This window comes from Hevea brasiliensis, unplaced genomic scaffold (assembly GCF_030052815.1).
Source record: "Hevea brasiliensis isolate MT/VB/25A 57/8 unplaced genomic scaffold, ASM3005281v1 Scaf389, whole genome shotgun sequence".
Lineage (NCBI taxonomy): Eukaryota > Viridiplantae > Streptophyta > Magnoliopsida > Malpighiales > Euphorbiaceae > Hevea > Hevea brasiliensis.
Genome location: NW_026614905.1, coordinates 39,676 through 58,910, shown reverse-complemented (window position 1 = coordinate 58,910; position 19,235 = coordinate 39,676). Strand labels below are relative to the sequence as shown.

Here is a 19,235-nt window from a genome sequence, read left to right as displayed (position 1 = left end):
AATCACGCATTCCTCTTGGAAGGGGGGGCTGGCAACAGCCTATGTTGGAGCATTCCCCATTCTTCATGAGGTTTGTGGAATTATTGAGACACACACTGATGCATCCTGTCAGCCGATCTTTCTTTGGTAAACCTATAATCTCTGCTTCAGTGTTACAACCGACAAGGGTGAACATGTTTTTAGTATTAGATATGGGAAATTCCAACTGCCTGGGGAACTATGGAGATTCAAAAAGGGGCCTGCTCGATGGGCTATCGTTGTAGCAATTGTGGGATACTGAGTCAAGGATGCGCAAATAGCCATCGAGGGAAATGTCGAAGACTGGGATATTGCTCAAGTATAAGAATGGTTTTGGAGGGTTTGTTGCGTCGTTACAAGTGATGAGAAATTGTTCATCCATGTAACAACCCTGGGTTGTGCCGAAGGGGTATGAGATGCTAATGTTGCCGCAGTGGCTCTGGCAGCCAGGTTTGGCTTGAGCTGTTGCTAATGGTGATATAGCTGGCACTATCACCGCCGACAATGCAAGTTTCATTAGCATTGTATTGAACCCCATGGCTATTGGAGAACTTGAAGCGTAAACGTTAGTCATTTATGGAGACCTTAAAAGGGAGTTTTAATTAGTTGGTCTCCAAAACAGGGGGAGTCATTGATACTGACAAAAAAGATATTAGTTGTCTCAACCAATTTATATCTATATCTATATCGATGAAGAGTAGATGAAAAAAAAATTATGTCTATATCTATATCGACTAAGCTTTGAAATAGGTTTACAAAATGTTGCCAAGAAATAAGTTCACAAAATGTTGCCAAGTGCTAATCTTAATTTTTTTTTTCCCAAGTGACATCTAATGTGAAGAATGATAAGTTCACAAGTAAAGCTCTATTTTCCCAACTCCCTCAATGTTTTTAACACAATAAGTTCGGTTATAACAGCTTCTTCTCTTGGTCTTCCATCCCGTTTATATTCCAACTTTTCTATTTTTGGTCTTCCATCGTATTCATATTTCATCTTATGTTACAATAATAAAATTTCACTTTATTGCTGTGGAAGTATCTTTTAAAAGCCCAACACCACAGTAATTGCATCCTTCAATCACACTCCGATTGTCAAAAACTCTCTCAATTTGCATAAACCAATTAATCCGTCCGAAGCTTCTTTCTTCATTAACCCTCTCCTGTTTGTTTTCTAATTTGTTAGAGATCATGTTTTGTTGGGGCATGGCAATGATCGTCTTTGTAATGAAACCAACATTCTACCTCATCATTCCATATTAATAATAAAGAGCCTTTCTGCATGTTCTGATATGATAGTTGCTTTGTTAAAAAGTTGGATAGCTAGCTGGCGAAAAAATTAGTGTGCCATATAGAGTAGGTATTAAAGGAAAAAAAATGATTGGGGTATTTTTCTTTGATGTTAGCTTGTTGAATGCCAACTTTATGTAGCAAGGTACTCCATTTAAAGGGTTAAATAGTTGTATTGTGATCATCATTTGAAGCTGGATTTTTAAGATCATCAGTGGATTCATTGTGCATGCATATATATCAAATTGGATTTGTAGAAACAAGGAATGAAGGGAAGCATGGGAAGTAAGTCAAATATTTGCAGTGCATGTTTCCCTTGTATTAAAAAGAAAACAATTGTACCTAGAGGCATTTTCTTTATTTTTCAGTGATGTCTGGTTCTTTTCCATTATTTCACAAAAATTTCCGGTGTTTACTGTTTGATGTTTTTGTGCAATCTTAGCCTTTATTCCATTAATTAGTTGGCAATTACAGGGGAAGATTGCTGACATGTATAATTTACATTTTACTTTAGCATGCCTATGAAGCGCAGTGGGTTGTAATCGTCTTTGTTCAATTAGTCAAACTAATTGGGAAGCTCTCTATTGGCACTATTTTTGTGAAGAATGATCATGATAAGAACCCACCATTAGAATTCAAAATAGATGAAGCTATTTATATTTTGGTCATCATTTTGGATACTTCTCATTTGTGTGTCTGTATTTATTTATTTATTATGTTGGCAGATTTCTCATAAATATCTTCAAGATTTTTTCTAAAAATTTAACAAATATTTACATTTTTTTTTAAATATTTTTCAACTTTTCATATATTATATTTTGATTATATGTTTTATTAGCAATGAACACTATATAATTTAAAATATAGTTTTCATTACATTATATTTATAGATATATAGATCTATATTTATTATAAATTATAAATATAAATAAATTTTTAAATTTGAAATTGATAAATATAAATAATTAAAATTTAATTAAAATAAGTGATATTTTATAATTTTATGCAATATTAATTTAAAAATTAAAAATTCGTGCAACGTGTGGGCAAATATCTAGTAACAATAAGAGAGAAACACTTTCTGAACCAGAGAATTGTCAATGATATATAGCCTCAGAGATCAGATTCAATAAAGATCATCTTCCACCACCTAATGGAGAAATTACATGATCTCTCATGCGGCAATACCCAACACTTGCAATGCTGGTGGGACGAATCCGCAAGTATACGGGTCGTCTCAAGTAATAAAGTGATGAATCAAGTATCGTTCCCACGAGGATTTGCAGTTTGAGGACCAAACTATGAATGAAGCAATTATTTGGGCTAATGATTAATGAATAAATGGTAAATGTAAATGAGCAAGGTAAATTGATTAATCTAATTGAAATGGGTAAAGAGCAACAAATAAATTCTAAATCTAGTTTGTAATTAAACTAAATTAACAATGGGTAATTCAAATCAAAGTCTAATTATGTTAAAAGTAATTCCAGAGTTGGGGGTTTATGCATAAATTAATTGAGATTTGTCTTGAGCATTCTAATTTTTAGCGAAAAAATAGAGTTTCAAGGTGATTAATTCTAAATTCCTTTGATTTCTTTTTCAATCAAACCAAAGTGTATTCTAAAATAACCAAACCTACTTTCGTACGATATTTGATTAATTTAAAACCTATTAAGTTTTGTAACTAATCATTAATTCCTCTTAAAACCCCAGTTTATTTCTAAATATAAGTGATTTTAAGTTCCAATCCTTGATTATCTATCAATGACTTTCACCTTTCGGTCCTTCAATCAAATATTAACACAATACCCAATAGGTACCAACACTAGGCAAGTAAATCAAGCACACAAGGAAGGAATCAAAACTCATATTTATGTAAAATAAGGAAATACCCAATCCAAATCCACAAATTAATCTAAAACATATTTCCCAACTCTGAAATCTAAAGAGTTTACTCACTCATGATGGTATTTACAAGAAAGATTAATGGAAAAGTAAAGAAAAACATGATAAAAGAACTAAAATAGAAAAAACCCAAGTGGAAGAACCCAAAACTCTGGTTTCTGGAGCTCCAAAAATGGTTGCAGCAGCTCCTCCCCAAGAGAAATTGGCGTCTCCTCTCTCTCTCTATTAAATTTTCTATCCTTTTTGTTTTTTTCTTCCTTTCCTCTTGTAGCAAAAACTAGGAAATGATGAATTTATATGGTCCCAAAAAAGGTTGCCCTAAAAGTAAATAATAGCCAAGGAGTGGATAGGAAATGAGATGTAAAATTATCCAAGTCAGCAGTATTATTCACGTTAGGCGATGCGCTTAAGTGCGGCTTAACCTTAGCGACTTCTTAGCAAATTTCACAGTATGCTATGTCGCTTAAGGTTAAGTAGACCCTCAGCAAATCTCGATAGACTTAGAGTAAAATAGACTTTTCTGCTCATGCTTGACTTGTGCTGCACCTTAAGCACTGCCGCTTTACCCTAAGCAGGATCTTAAGCAAAGTGTCAAGCAAATTTCGGCTAACTTGCTCTTTCAAAGCTTGATTTCTTCAACTTTCCTCCATGCTTAAAAAATTCCAAATTTCTTCAAATGACTTCCTAATGCACTCATTGATCTTCGATTTGCCACAAAATCCTATCAAAAATAACAAAATTACAAAAATCAAATATAAAGTATCTAAAGTTAACAAATAAGCTAAAATAAAGCTAAAAACATAAAATATACTAAAATATAGGGGCAAAATGGATGCAAAACTACTCTAAAATGCCTATATGAAATGAGTGTAACAAATTCCCCCAAACTCAAATCTTTGCTTGTCCTCAAGCAAATTAAAAATAATTAATGCAATTTGGGGTACCTTACCTTAAATTTATGAAAATTACTTATCCAAACTCTCAAACTTACTTTTAGCCACCAACACACCATATACCCACTTTCAAGATGCAAAGAATTCAATCCTTATCAAAGTTATCACCGCTTAGCCTTGGGTCAATTATCCATATCATCAAGCCCAAACCAATTAATCACAAAGAGTAATCATGCCTAAATAGACTATAGGGTAATCCATAAACTAAAGTATCTCAAATAATGATGGAAGTAAATGAATGGATTAATAATATCCCAATCCCATAGGCAATTCTCCTATTCCAATCTCCACTAATGTAGCAAAACACCATCAAAGATCAAAAGGACTTTCAAGGGTTGTAATGGGGCTAAGGGGGTGATAATGTGGCTAACAAGGAAAGGATAAAGGTAACAAAATATGAGAATAATCAAATTATTAAAAGATCAAGACACAATTTTTTTTAATTTATTTATTTATTTATTTTTTAAGAATTATTTGGGAGAAGGAACTTTACAACTATTCACCAATGCTAGCATATAATTTTGAAGCTTTTAGAGGGACTACATAAATAACATTGACTTTGAATTATAATTGTCCCTTTCAATTCACCCCCAAACTCATTTCTTTGTGTACTTGGGTGGTGAATTACTTTACATACCATAATTGAATTTGCTAGCCTTTTTATTTTTTACTTTAGTCACTTCTCCCAACTAATTATTATTATTTTCATTTTTTTTATGTGTATCTATCACTCAAAGAATTATTCTCATGGAGGGTAGGTAAGTGTTTGGGTTTATGGCTAGGCATTGATGTGGGTTCCAAAGGAGTAAGAGAGATAAATGCAGGCTCAAATTGGTTCCAAAGGGAAATTTTAAAGTGAGGTTGGCTAAGGCTAAAATATGGGTTTAAAATTCAAAGAATGCCTAGATCATTTCTTTCGCAAGTGCATGCTATAATTTCGCCTTGAAAGGATTAGAAAGATTGTTCTAGGATTGGTGAGACATCAATTAGCTATTTCTCACTCTAGAGTTTTCTCTAGGCACTCAAAGTCAACGTAATTGATTGGGTGGCCCTTGGCTAAGAAGATATAAACTAAGGCAAGAATCTAATAACTTTGCACATATCCAGAACTTTCAATCCATCAAACCCTTCTAAAAGTAAGCTCAATTGCTCTTCAAAGCAATTCTCAATCCTCTAAGGACAAGGTAAAAAAAATTATTTTTATGATATGCTTGATCCTAAAATGAATGCATAAATCAAATTAAAACTAAGTGTAATCTATATGAAAACTATATGCAAATGTATGTATATGGGTATAGACATGTGCGTGGTATATGTATAAGTATATGGATTATCTATATATGAATGAATGAAATGCAATAAATGAATGAATGAAAATTTTAAAGAAAATTTTAAAAATTTTGCAAAAATTTTGCCCTCACCTCCAAACTCAAATGAAACATTGTCCTCAATGTTTAAAATGAATGCAAAGATGGGCAAAATTGTGTGAACTAATTAATTAATGAAATATATACAATTGGGGATTAAATCAATATATGCTCAAGAATTCTAAAATTAGCTCACAATAATATTAACGATGAAGCTTTAGAGAGAAAAATATGAAAAAGTATCCCAAATGTATGAATTTACACTGCTTAAGATGTTGCTTAACCTGTTGCGTAGGGTAAGCAAAAGCATAAGCATTGGCAACATACCATAAGCATAAATAGTAAAAGGGTAAGCTGTTACCTCAAAATGATGTTAAACATATGCAGCTCAAAGTAAATTGTGCAACTCATCAATATCAACAAAATTAGGACTGAATAAAAGATAAAGTACAAAAATAATGTGCAAGAAGCTGAAAAAGTGAAATGAAATAAGATCTAACAGTTAAATCAAGAATTAAACCAAAAAGCATTCATAGAATAACTATATCCATATCAGAAGATAAAATAATAAACTAAACTAAAGGAAATGGATGCAAAGATAATCATAAAAACTAATTACCAAAGTATTACAACTATTACTAAAGTTTGAAGATTAAAATAAACAAATTACAAAATAAACCTAAAACAGAAACTAAAATAAACTAGTACTAAACTACTGCTACTGTTTAAATTCTGCTGTCAAGGCTTTGTTGCTGTATCAGGGTCTGCTTCATTTTCTGCGGTAGGTTCATTGTGATCTGAAGCTTCAGAAGCAGTTTCTAAATTTTCTGTGAGGTCTTTCATTTCTTGAAGCATGTCTTGGCCCCAATGGTATAAATTGTTATAAGATTGGGCCAATTTGTTGTAGAGCTCCAACATTTGAAGTTGTTACTGCTTCTGTTTCTTTTTAAGAGATGAAAATCTCTTTTTAAGTTTCTTTTCTAGCTTCTTCTTTTGGTTGACCTGCTGCTGGCCCATGGTATCAATTTTAACTTCTAAGCTCTTCAAGGTTGCAAGGATATCTATGGTGTCAGGTGAGGGAACAGATGGTTGGACAGTGAAACTGGCTATTTTGGATTCCAAGGATCTTAAGAGGGACAAAATATCTGCTGAAAACTGTGGGGCAGTGGTTGGTTGGGGTTCTGCTGGTGCACAGGTAGTTAGGTCTGCAGTACCACTGGCTTCAGGATGCTACTGTAACAAAGCATAGGTATGTCCTACTTTCTCACAAACATCCATGTGTAGCAACATTGTGCTGTCTATATATGATTCACCAGACACTGGCAGCAGCTTGTATAGATTAGCATCAAAGCTAAATGAGTTGGCTATGGCAGTTATATATCCTCCAAAGACTATACTACCTTTGGTATGCTTTTTGACAATTTGGTGCCAATGAGTAGCTAGGAAATGGGCTTTGCTAACTTGTTTTCTCTCCTTCATGCACCACAAGAAAAATAAATCTCCAGCCCCCACAATGTTGTTACTGTGTCCCCTTCCTTAAACAGTGTAAGAGATGAATCTATGGAGGTATTTCAACACATTATCAACTATCCTAGAGGCTTTTGCAGTCCTCTGTCTGTAATAACCCCCATAAGGTGCAATGTCTTTCCAGAACTGAACAGGGTCATAGATAGTTTGTTGCCACTCAATATTTTTATAGCCCGAACCCTGAAAACCAAAAATTGCATTCATAGCATCCATGTCTAACTCCCTATCAATGCCAGCACATCGAAAATAGATCACATTCTTATGCTCAGGCACTGTTGGTTTGAAATTCAGCCTTAAGGAACTCAAAAATTCCAAGGTCAAATCGTTGTACACTGGTTCTCTAATCCTAGCAAATTTAGTCCAGTTGACAGCATCTAAATAGGCAAATACAGAGTCATAAATGCCTAACTCTTTTAATATATGCTCATCCATATATTTGTTTGCCAAAATAGGTTTAGAAGCTAAACTGTCATAAGCATTTTTCATATCCATGTCTTTAAAAGCCCAAGGTAATGGAGAAAGTACCTCCTTTATGTCATTGGCAGATGACGCAGGTGCTGCTGGAGAGTTTAAGGGTGACTGAGATACAGGGGTTTGGACCGCTGGTGGTGGAATTTGCAAGGAAGACCTAGTTCTTTTGCTGACTGGTTCAAAGGAAGGTTGAGGTGGAGAGTTTAAGTCCAAAGGAACAGAGGGCGCTCCTTTTCTTTTTCTGATAGTGGCTTTCTTGGTCTACCTGTAGCCTTTTTAGCTTTACCTTTAGATTTGGTTTGAGTTGGCGCAGGTTTAGACATTGGTTCTTGGAACTGAGCTTTGAAAATGGGTGTTTCATTTTGTGGCTCAGTTTGTGGTGAGAGGGGGGTCGGCGGAATGAGGGTTGGTGTTTGGCCTTGGGGTAGTGGTGGTGTTTGCGGTGGTGGTGATTGAGGTAGCGGCGGTGTTTGCGGTGGTGGTGATTGAGGTAGCGGCGGACTGGGACTGGGGTTAGGGTTTATGGGTAGAGAAGATGGAGTACCCATTTTTGATTTGACAGAGCGTTGAAATCTTCTGGGTTTAGGTTTTTGGGTGGGCCACATCTTGGTTCTCACCATTTAATGAAAAGAAATAAACTCTTCAGCTTCCCTAAAAATGCCGAAAAAAATAGTGTGGGAAGGGAGTCGGCGGAATGAAGCTTTGGTTTATCTGGAGTTTGGGCGAGGGCTTCATAAAAAATGGCGAAAGTTTTGGGCTTTTTAAAATGTGAGGTAGACATCTGGTAATTTGGGTTATGCTTGGGGTTAAGCATAGGGTTCAGCAGAATTTGCATAGGATACAGCTTAGTAAGCAACATCATCAGCAAGTTTCGGCAGGTTTTGGGAAAAATTGTGATTTTACTTACCAAAAACAGTCCAAATGCTATGGAATGCTATCATGACCCTCAGCAATTACCAAATACATATTAATACCATTAAATTGAAAAATTTAAGCTCATCATTTCTCATAAACTTAGCAAGCATTGTTCATGTTCATTTAACTTTTTGCAAGCATGGTTCAAATTAGGCACCAATTGTGATTACCTTTTTGCAAACTTAATGAAATGGTCTCCTTTCTAAACTTATACCAAAAGCACATTTTCAGCAGCATTTGAGACAAGTTTCAGATATTCAAAAATTTCAGAAAAGACATAGAAATTTACTTTTTAAACAGCATGAACAGTAACAAAAATCAGCAGACTACAAAAACTAGCAGCAATTCAAACAAAAACATGTAAATTTCTAACAGATTACAAAACTATATTTACACTAAAAGGTAAAACTTAACATACACTATTTTTGCACTTCAATAAAGCTCACATCAGTCCTAAATATCAAAATTGATCCTCATTTAAGTTGCATTTCACAAAATTTACACAAGACATAAAATTAAACATGTGCTATCAAGTAGATTGCAATATCAGCAATTTAGCACAAGTTTAAAGGTGTTATTCTTGTTCACGTAATCGGATAAAGTGCGAATTTTGCTTATACTTGCTCCCTTTCAATTCTTTCTTTTTGCTACATATGTTAATTTGCCCAATCTTCATGAATGACCTGCAAAAGATAAACAAATGTCACTTTTGAGTTTAATGAGGGTAAAAACTGAAAATGAAATGAAATGGAAAATTAATAAACTATAAAAGGATACGTTTGGGTTGCCTCCCAAGAAGCGCTTGTTTAAGGTCTTAAGCTTAACCTTCCACTCCAAATCACCTAAATATCCCTAATTGGAAAACCAAGCCATGAAACCTCTATAACCTTTTGTGTGGGTTCTCCAACAATATAATGCTTTAATCTCTGCCCATTAACTTTGAAAGTCCCTGAGGTTTCATTGCCTATCTCAACAGCTCCATAGGGGTATACCTTTATAACAGTGTAAGGCCCAGACCATCTTGACTTCAATTTTCCAGGAAATAACCTTAACCTAGAATTATATAAGAGAACAACATCACCTTCCTGAAATTCTTTCCTCCTAATATGCTTATCATGCCATCTCTTAGTTCTTTCCTTGTAAAGCTTGGCATTTTCATAAGCATCCAATCTAAGTTCCTCAAGTTCATTTAGTTGCAGCATTCTTTTTTCTCCTGCAGTTTTTAAGTCAAAATTCAGTGTCCTTATGGCCTAATATGCTCTATGCTCCAACTCCAAAGGTAAATGACAAGCTTTCCCATAAACCAATCTAAACGGGGTGGTGCCAATAGGAGTTTTAAAAGCTGTTCTATAGGCCCAAAGAGCATCATCTAACTTTAGTGACCAATCATTCCTTGAACTATTCACTGTTTTCTTAAGAATTCTTTTCAACTCTCTATTTGAGATCTCCACTTGACCACTAGTTTGTGGATGGCAGGGTGTTGCAACCTTATGCTTTACTCCATATTTTTGTAATAATCTTTCAAATTGATGGTTGCAAAAATGAGAATCTCCATCACTTATAATGGCACGTGGAGTCCCAAATCTTGTAAAAATGAACTTTTTAAGGAATTTAATCACAATTCTAACATCATTAGTTGGAGATGGTATAGCTTCAACCCATTTGCTCACATAATCTACTCTAACTAAAATGTATTTGTGTCCAAAGGACGATGGAAAAGGTCCCATGAAATCAATGCCCCACACATCAAATAATTCCACTTCCAGTATATTTTGGAGGGGCATTTCATCTCTCTTCGAGATATTACCCATCCTTTGACACCTATCACATGCATTTACAAACTTTCTCACATCTTTAAACATATGTGGCCAAAAGAACCCTGCTTGAAGAACTTTTTCTGCAGTCTTTGTCACACTCATATGACCCCTATAAAGTGAAGAATGGCAATCTTTAATAACATTCCCTATCTCCTCATCAGCTAAACATCTTCTAATCAACCCATCTCCACATCTCTTGAACAAAAATGGCTCTTCCCAATCATAATCCTTCACATCAAAAAGAAATTTCTTCTTTTGCTGCCATGTTAAGTCAGGTGGAAGGATTCCACACACTAGATAGTTCACAAAATCTGCATACTAAGGGAGTTTTGCATTCATGATTACTAGCAGTTGCTCATCAGGAAAGTAATCATCTATTGGGGGCTCTTTTCCCAAATTATCTCCTTGTTCTTGCATCAATCTAGACAGACGATCTGCTACCACATTTTCTACTCCTTTCTTGTCTTTAATTTCCAAGTCAAACTCTTGAAGGAGTAGCACCCACCTTATCAATCTAGGTTTAGCCTCTTTTTTCTGAATGAGATATTTGATAGCTGCATGATCTGTGTATACTATTACCTTAGACCCCACAAGATAGGACCTGAATTTATCTACTGCAAATACCACTACCAAAAATTCTTTCTCTGTAGTAGAGTAATTTATTTGAGCATCATCTAAGGTTCTATTTGCATAGTATATTGCATACACTTTCTTATCTCTCCTTTGTCCCAAAACAGCCCTAATGGCATAATCGCTAGCATCGCACATTAACTCAAAAGGTAATGACCAATCGGGAGGCTGCATAATAGGAGCAGATATCAAAGCTTCCTTTATCCTGCAAAAAGCATTCATACAATTAGTGTCAAAATGAAATTCCACATCTTTACACAATAAATTGGTAAGAGGCTTAGAAATATTAGAGAAATCCTTGATAAATCTCCCATAAAATCCAACATGCCCCAAGAAACTCCTCACTCCCTTCACGGATGTTGGGGTGGCATTTTCTCAATAATTTCTACCTTTGCTTTATCCACCTCAATACCCCTGTTTGACACAAGATGTCCCAAAATAATTCCTTCTTGTACCATAAAATGGCACTTTTCCCAATTCAAAACTAAATTGAACTCTTCACATCTCTGCAAAACCTTAGACAAGTTAGATAAGTATTCATCGAAAGATTTACCATACACAGAAAAATCATCCATGAACACTTCCATAATACCCTCAATCATGTCAGAAAATATGGACATCATACATCTTTGAAATGTAGCAGGGGCATTACATAGTCCAAATGGCATCCTTCGATATACAAAGGTACCATAAGGACATGTGAAGGTAGTTTTGTCCTAATCATCTGGGTGAATAGGGATCTGAAAGAACTCTGAATAGCCATCCAAATAGCAAAAATGAGAATGATGAGCTAGTCTCTCAAGCATTTGATCTATAAATGGTAATGGAAAATGGTCCTTTCTAGTTGCATTATTCAATTTCCTATAGTCTATACACATTCTCCATCCAGTTACAGTCCTTGTAGGTATTAGTTCATCATTTTCATTTTTCACTATTGTGATGCCCCCTTTCTTCAGTACAACATGAACTGGACTTACGCAATTACTGTCAGAACAGGGTAAATGAGGCATCAAGCAATTTCAAGATTTCCTTTTTCACAACCTCTTTCATATTTGGATTCAATCTCCTCTGTGACTCTCGAGAGGCTTTATGATTATTTTCCAACAAAATTCTATGCATGCACACAGAAGGATGTATTCCTTTAATATCATCAATGGTATAACCAATTATCCTTCTATGCTTTCTAAGAACTCTTAATAATTTTTCAAGTTCACAATCATTCAATTTAGCACTAACAATTACAGGATATGTAGAATTTTTACCTAAAAAAGCATACCTGAGATTTGTTAGAAGAGGTTTCAACTCTACCTTCGGTGCTTCACTTTTTTCAAGCTTTGATGATGAAGTTGTATCTTGCTTCAAATCCCCAATCTTTCCAATATCAGCTGTAGGCAAAGGTGGATTTCCTTCCAAGATTGTAGCATATTCTGCAGCTTCTTCAATCTCATCCCCTTTTTTGATGTTATGAACCAAACAAGCTTCTAAGGGATCTTTAGGATGTTGCTTTTTAAGCACTTCTCTGACCTCTTCATATATCACATCAATTCTCAAGCATGAATTTGAATCATCTTTCTTTTTCATTGCTTGAAACAAATTGAATTCAACTTTCTCTTCCCCAACTTCTAATGTAAGCCTCCCATTTTTTACATCAATCACAGCTCTAGCAGTAGCAAGGAAAGGTCTACCAAGAATGATAGGAATGTGTACATCCTCCTCCATCTCTAATACCACAAAATCCACTGGTATGAAAAATTTTTCAACTTTCAGAGGAACATTCTCACTTACCCCAATTGGAAATTTAATAGACCTATCTGCTAACTGTAGTGAGATGGTAGTAGGCTTCATTTCTCCAATCTTCACTTTCTCATGGATAGACAATGGCATTAGACTAACACTGGCTCCAAGATCACATAAAGCCTTATCTATACTGATATCCCCAATGTGACATGGTATGGAAAAACTTCCAGGATCTTTCAGTTTGGGTGGAAGCTTATTTTGCAAAATAGCACTGCTTTCTTCCGTGAGAGCTACGGTCTCAAATTCCTCCAATTTCTTCTTGTTAGATAAAATCTCCTTAAAAAATTTAGCATATGAAGGCATTTGCGCTAAGGCATCAGTGAAAGGAATAGTCACATGCAAAGACTTCAATACTTCCAAAAACTTTCCAAATTGTTTATCTAATTTCGCTTTTTGGAACCTTTGTGGGAATGGTAAAGGTGGCATGTAGGCTTTAGGTGCAACATATTTAGGTTCTTTCTCTTTGCTTTCCCTCTCCTTACTTCCTTTTTCTTCCACTGAATTTTCTTTCTCAGCTTCAATTCTAACTTCAGCTTCAGTTTGTTCATCTCCTTCTCTGTTTTTCTCTTCTTTAATTTTCTCTTCAATCTTTTTATCTCCATTCTCCAATATTTTTCCACTCCTCAATGTAATAGCCTTGCAATGCTCCCTTGAATTTTCTGGCTGGCTAAGGAGCTTCCCAAATGCTTTGTTATTTGAAAAGCTAGCTTTTTGAGCTATTTGATTCTCTAACATCTTGTTGTGTGTTGCCATTTGATCCACTTTATATGCTAATTGGGAAATTATTTCTTGTTGACTTTGATGGCTCGCAAGTAGAGTATCAATCATAGCTTCTAATCTAGTTGTCTTATCTGGTTGTGCTTGTTGTGGTAGAGGTGGAGCAGGTGCATTTTGAGATTTAGAAATTCCAGGAGGAGGACCTCTATTCTGCTGAAAATTCTGATGTTGTTGATACCCGGAAGGTTGCTGAAAATTCTGATGTTGTCCTTGTCTACCTCCCCAAGAGAAATTGGGGTGGTTTCTCCATGCTGGATCATAAGTTGCAGAAAATGAGTTACCACCTGGTCTTTGATTGTAGTTCCCCACATAATCCACTTGCTCACTTGAAAAATCTTGATTAAGTGCAGAAAAATCTGCTGCACAATTGACATTTGCAGCTCCAACTTCTACTGAATTACTAGAACCTCCAGCTGAAGAATCTACTTTCATGCTTAGCTTGTCCATCTTCCTTGTCAAAGCATCAAACTTAGCATTAATCATATTCATGGCATCAAGCTCAAACATACCAGCTGGTTTCTTGATCTCATTCCTCTCAAAACTCCATTGGTAGTTGTTATAAGCAATTTTATCAAGGGCAGAAAAAGCTTCATCTTCATATTTCTCCATAAGATCACCTCCAGAAGATGCATCAATTGTACTTCTAATAGCTGGTGAAACTCCATTGTAAAAGTGTTGAACAAGCATCCACTTAGGAATCCCATGATGTGGACATCTTCTTTGCAAATCCTTGTACCTCTCCCATGCTTCATACAAGCTCTCATCATCTCTAGGTTTGAAAGAAGTCAGCTCATTTCTTAGCTTAGCTGTCTTGCTTGGTGGAAAATATTGAGCTAAAAATGCTTGAGAAAGTTCATCCCATGTTGTGATAGAACCCGGTGGCAAAGAATGTAACCACTCTCTAGCTCGGTCCTTCAAAGAAAAAGGAAATAATCTGAGTCGAATTGCATCATCAGAAACTCCATTTATCTTCAACATATCACTGATCTCAAGAAAGTGTGCTAGATGCACATGTGGACTTTCACTTGGATTTCCTCCAAATTGTGATTATTGTACCATCTGACAGAGTGCAGGCTTCAGTTCAAAATTATTAGCTTCTACTCTTGGTCTTGTGATACTTGGCATGAAATCCTCAATGTTAGGATAGGCGTGATCCTTCACAAAGCTGTTGTTATTGTTGTTGGCCATTTCTTCTTGTAATTGCTCTTGCTCTTGTGCTCTTTCTTGTTGTTGTTGAGCTTTAATTTCAGCTTTTCTCCTCTTAGATTCTGCTGTTAAAGCTTTTGCTGTCTTTTCTATTTCTGGATCAAAGAATAAATTGATTTCTTCACTTTTTGTCCTTCTCATAAAATAAAGTACCTGAAAAACAAAATAAACAAATTCTCAAAGTAAAATGGTAAAAAGAAAATAAAATAAAATGCCCAAATTAACCAAACAAACAATTGTTCAATATCAAACAAAAATCAAATCCCTGACAACGACGCCAAAAACTTGGTGGGGCAAATCCGAAAGTATACGGGTCGTCTCAAGTAATAAAGTGATGAATCAAGTATCGTTCCCATGAGGATTTGCAGTTTGAGTACCAAACTATGAATGAAGCGATTATTTGGGCTAATGATTAATGAATAAATGGTAAATGTAAATGAGCAAGGTAAATTGATTAATCTAATTGAAATGGGTAAAGAGCAACAAATAAATTCTAAATCTAGTTTGCAATTAAACTAAATTAACAATGGGTAATTCAAATCAAAGTCTAATTATGTTAAAAGTGATTCCAGAGTTGGGGGTTTATGCATAAATTAATTGGGATTTGTCTTGGGCATTCTAATTTTTAGCGAAAAAATAGAGTTTCAAGGTGATTAATTCTAAATTCCTTTGATTTCTTTTTCAAGCAAATCAAAGTGTGTTCTAAAATAACCAAACCTACTTTAGTACAATATTTGATTAATTTAAAACCTATTAAGTTTTGTAACTAATCATTAATTCCTCTTAAAACCCAAGTTTATTTCTAAATCTAGGTGATTTTAAGTTCCAATCCTTGATTATCTATCAATGACTTTCACCTTTCGGTCCTTCAATCAAAGATTAACATAATACCCAATGGGTACCAACATTAGGCAAGTAAATCAAGCACACAAGGAAGGAATCAAAACTCATATTTATGTAAAATAAGGAAATACCCAATCCAAATCCACAAATTAATCTAAAACATATTTTCCAACTCTGAAATCTAAAGAGTTTACTCACTCATGATGGTATTTACAAGAAAGATTGATGGAAAAGTAAAGAAAAACATGATAAAAGAACTAAAATAGAAAAAACCCAAGTAGAAGAACCCAAAACTCTGGTTTCTGGAGCTCCAAAAATGGTTCCAGCATCTCCTTCCCAAGAGAAATTGGCGTCTCCTCTCTCTCTCTATTAAATTTTCTTTCCTTTTTGTTTTTTTCTTCCTTTCCTCTTGTGGCAAAAACTAGGAAATGATGAATTTATATGGTTCCAAAAAAGGTTGCCCTAAAAGTAAATAATAGCCAAGGAGTGGATAGGAAATAAGATGTAAAATTATCCAAGTTAGCAGCATTATTCACGTTCTGGGCAGTCTGCTTAGGGTACGGCTTAACCCTAAGCAGCTTCTTAGCAAATTTCAGCTTACGTGCATGCGCTTAAGGTTAAGCAGACCCTCAGCAAATCTCGACAGACTTAGAGTAAAATAGACTTTTCTACTCATGCTTGACTTGTGCTGCATCTTAAGCACTGCCGCTTTACCCTAAGCAGGATCTTAAGCAAAGTGTCAAGCAAATTTCGGCTAACTTACTCTTTCAAAGCTTGATTTCTTCAACTTTCCTCCATGCTTAAAGAATTCCAAATTTCTTCAAATCACTTCCTAATGCACTCATTAATCTTTGTTTTGCCACAAAATCCTATCAAAAATAACAAAATTACAAAAATCAAATATAAAGTATCTAAAGTTAACAAATAAGCTAAAATAAAGCTAAAAACATAAAATATACTAAAATATACGGCAAAATGGATGCAAAACTATTCTAAAATGCCTATATGAAATGAGTGTAACAAATGCCACCATCAACATGACCAAAACCATTATCTTGCTCGTGCAGCAACTGCTCTGTTTCCTCTGTATTAACTTCATCCCAGGGATGCATTCCCATCATTCTCGGGCCTTCTAATTCCATTGCAACTTCCTTCATAGTAGGCCTCTCCTCCCCTTTCAAACTCAAGCACCTCTTTGCTAATTTAGCCACTTCCTCCAGTTGGATTTTGTTTCCCTGATTAACAATATCTTTCTCAAGAATTTCAACCAATTGACCCCCTTTCATACAAGAAAGAAAATGCATAGCAAGACTTCTCTCGTCCTCTAGTCTGTCAAAACAGAGTGCCTTCTTACTTGTTAGTAGTTCGACAAGGACTACTCCAAAGCTGTATACATCACTTTTCTTTGTTAATTGACTTGTGTGCAAGTATTCTGGGTCCAGGTATCCCAATGTTCCTTGCACCATTGTAGACATCTGAATTTCATCTAATGGAACCAGTCTTGAAGCCCCAAAATCAGACACTTTTGCAGTGTAATTAGCATCAAAGAGTATGTTGGTAGTCTTGACATCTCTATGTATGATCGGTACAGAAGCCGCAGAGTGTAAATATGATAGTGCTCCTGCCGTTTCTGCTGCTATCTTAAGACGGATATCCCAAGGAAGTGCTGATGCATTGCTTTGATTATGTAGGTACTCGGAGAGAGTACCATTGGTAATATATTCATAAACTAATAAAGGGACTTCTATTTCTAAACAACAACCCAAGAGCTTTACTACATTCCTATGGTTGATTTGGGAGAGAACAATCACCTCATTAATGAATTGCTCAATCTGGGTTTGACCAATAAATATTGACTTCTTGATGGCAACTTCTCTGTTATTTGGTAGTGTTCCTTTATAAAATGTACCGAAGCCTCCTTTACCAATGATTGTACTCTCGTCGTAGTTGTTGGTGGCCCTCTTCAACTCTTCTGCAGTAAATAGTTTTGTTGCATTGGAGGATCCTTCTGGACTACATAGTTTCTGTTTCAACATAAATCCTCCATTTTGCGTAAAGAACTTTTCTTTAAGCTTGATGAGCTTTCTTTCCTTTAAAACCAAGTAGAGCCAGGAACTTGCAACAAGCAAGACTATAACGCCTATGCCAACACCTATACATGAACCAAATCAACGTTAGCAATTAATTGTAGAAAAATTTATTTGTGTTATGTAAGAGGATTTGAGGTTTGAACTCACTAATTTATTTATAATTTTCAGTCTATCACCTAGGCTAAAAAATCTCTTTTTAATAATATAATCAATAATAAACATGCATTTAATTTTCGACTATTCTTCTATGTTTATATAATTATAGATAAAGATGGATAGTGGGGATAATTTAATTGGTTTAGTCAATAGATAACAAGGTAGACCTAAGAATCTCTCTTTATTTAGGCAATTTGTGATTTTGTTTTCTTAATTTTAATGCATATATTTACCTCTGCTCATTAAAAACAAAAAATTATTTACCAAAAAATAAAAAAGATTTACATTTCATTTTTAATATTTTGGAAAGTTCAATGCAAATTATACTTACCAATGGCAATTCCAATGTGTGATTTTTTAATGCGAGTGCAACCAATTCCATCTTTTCTGCCATCCCCCTTGTACCCCTTGGGGCAATAACAAGTATAATTTCCAGGAGTGTTTTTACAACCATGTGTACACAGATTGAGACTTGGAATTGCACATTCATCTATATCTGATACACAATCAAAAGAAATCTCAGTCCATGGTTAAATCACTATCACCAAATAAACAACATACCTGCAATCTAATGGCATAGGTACCTTTGCAACCATTAGCAAGATATGGGTTCCCGCTGTAGCCATCGGAGCAATTGCAGCGATAACCAGGGCCATTATCAGAATCATGGCATATGCTATTGTCCTTGCAGGCGTAGGTTTCAGGTTTCTTCTGAGCATCACTGCAAGTTTCATTTCCAATAGCCCAATCAAGGACCACAGGAAACTTTGTCACGCCCCGTAAGTCGGCAAGATCTAATACTGAGAAATCATATGCTTTTTCCTCAACCACGAAGGCATAGCTGCAGGGATTGAAATTCCACACGTTTTGATGATCAGAAAAGCTACCAACACTTGCACGAAAGTTCAATACTCCTTTTGGAATAGAAGTTTGGCAGCAGCCAATGCCGGCGCATGACCCATTGATCACATCTTCATGTTTGACACAATAGGATACGCACCCAGTTGCATATGTGTGTGCTCTTTTGCCTTGAATAAGTGTGGAGGTGTCGCAACCAGTGGCAGTGAATTTGTTCTGCCTGTAGGAAAGCGGGAATTTGGGCACCGAGAGTATTGATCTTGCACGTATGGTAATATTACCAGCTTCATTGTAACAATCATATGCTGCTTCTATGGAGATTCGCAATTGGCCTTGGACTGATATGTTAAGGACTTCTATTTTTGTGATTCCTAAGAATGCTGCATTTGATGCATTGCATGTTATAAGGAAGTCTTCATTAAGGTAGCATCCCTCCTTCGCTCCAAATGGAAATGAGATACTTAAATTCCCACACTGATTTGGGCAGCCAGGAAGGGTTTGAGCTGAAGCTGGTGCAGCTACTGCTGCCACCATTGCAGCAAACAAAAATAGCAATTTTTGATACATCCTGCACAGTTGGCTCCTTTCTCTTCTGTGACCAACAGATTACCAAGAATA

General features: G+C 35.4%; 1 protein-coding gene and 1 non-coding gene across 2 annotated transcripts; one reads left to right on the top strand and one right to left on the bottom strand.

The window, feature by feature from the left end:
- Positions 1-217: 217 nt before the first annotated feature.
- Positions 218-19,151, bottom strand: LOC110649982 (wall-associated receptor kinase 2-like). The gene is made up of 4 exons (XM_058142242.1): positions 18,344-19,151; positions 18,091-18,255; positions 16,535-17,665; positions 218-486 (listed from the first exon to the last, which is right to left on the bottom strand). Exons 1-4 carry the CDS (start codon positions 19,149-19,151, stop codon positions 218-220), a joined length of 2,373 nt encoding a protein of 790 aa, XP_057998225.1.
- Positions 14,162-14,268, top strand: LOC131177273 (small nucleolar RNA R71). The gene has a single exon (XR_009146855.1). It is a non-coding gene; the product is annotated as a small nucleolar RNA R71 (small nucleolar RNA).
- Positions 19,152-19,235: the final 84 nt, after the last annotated feature.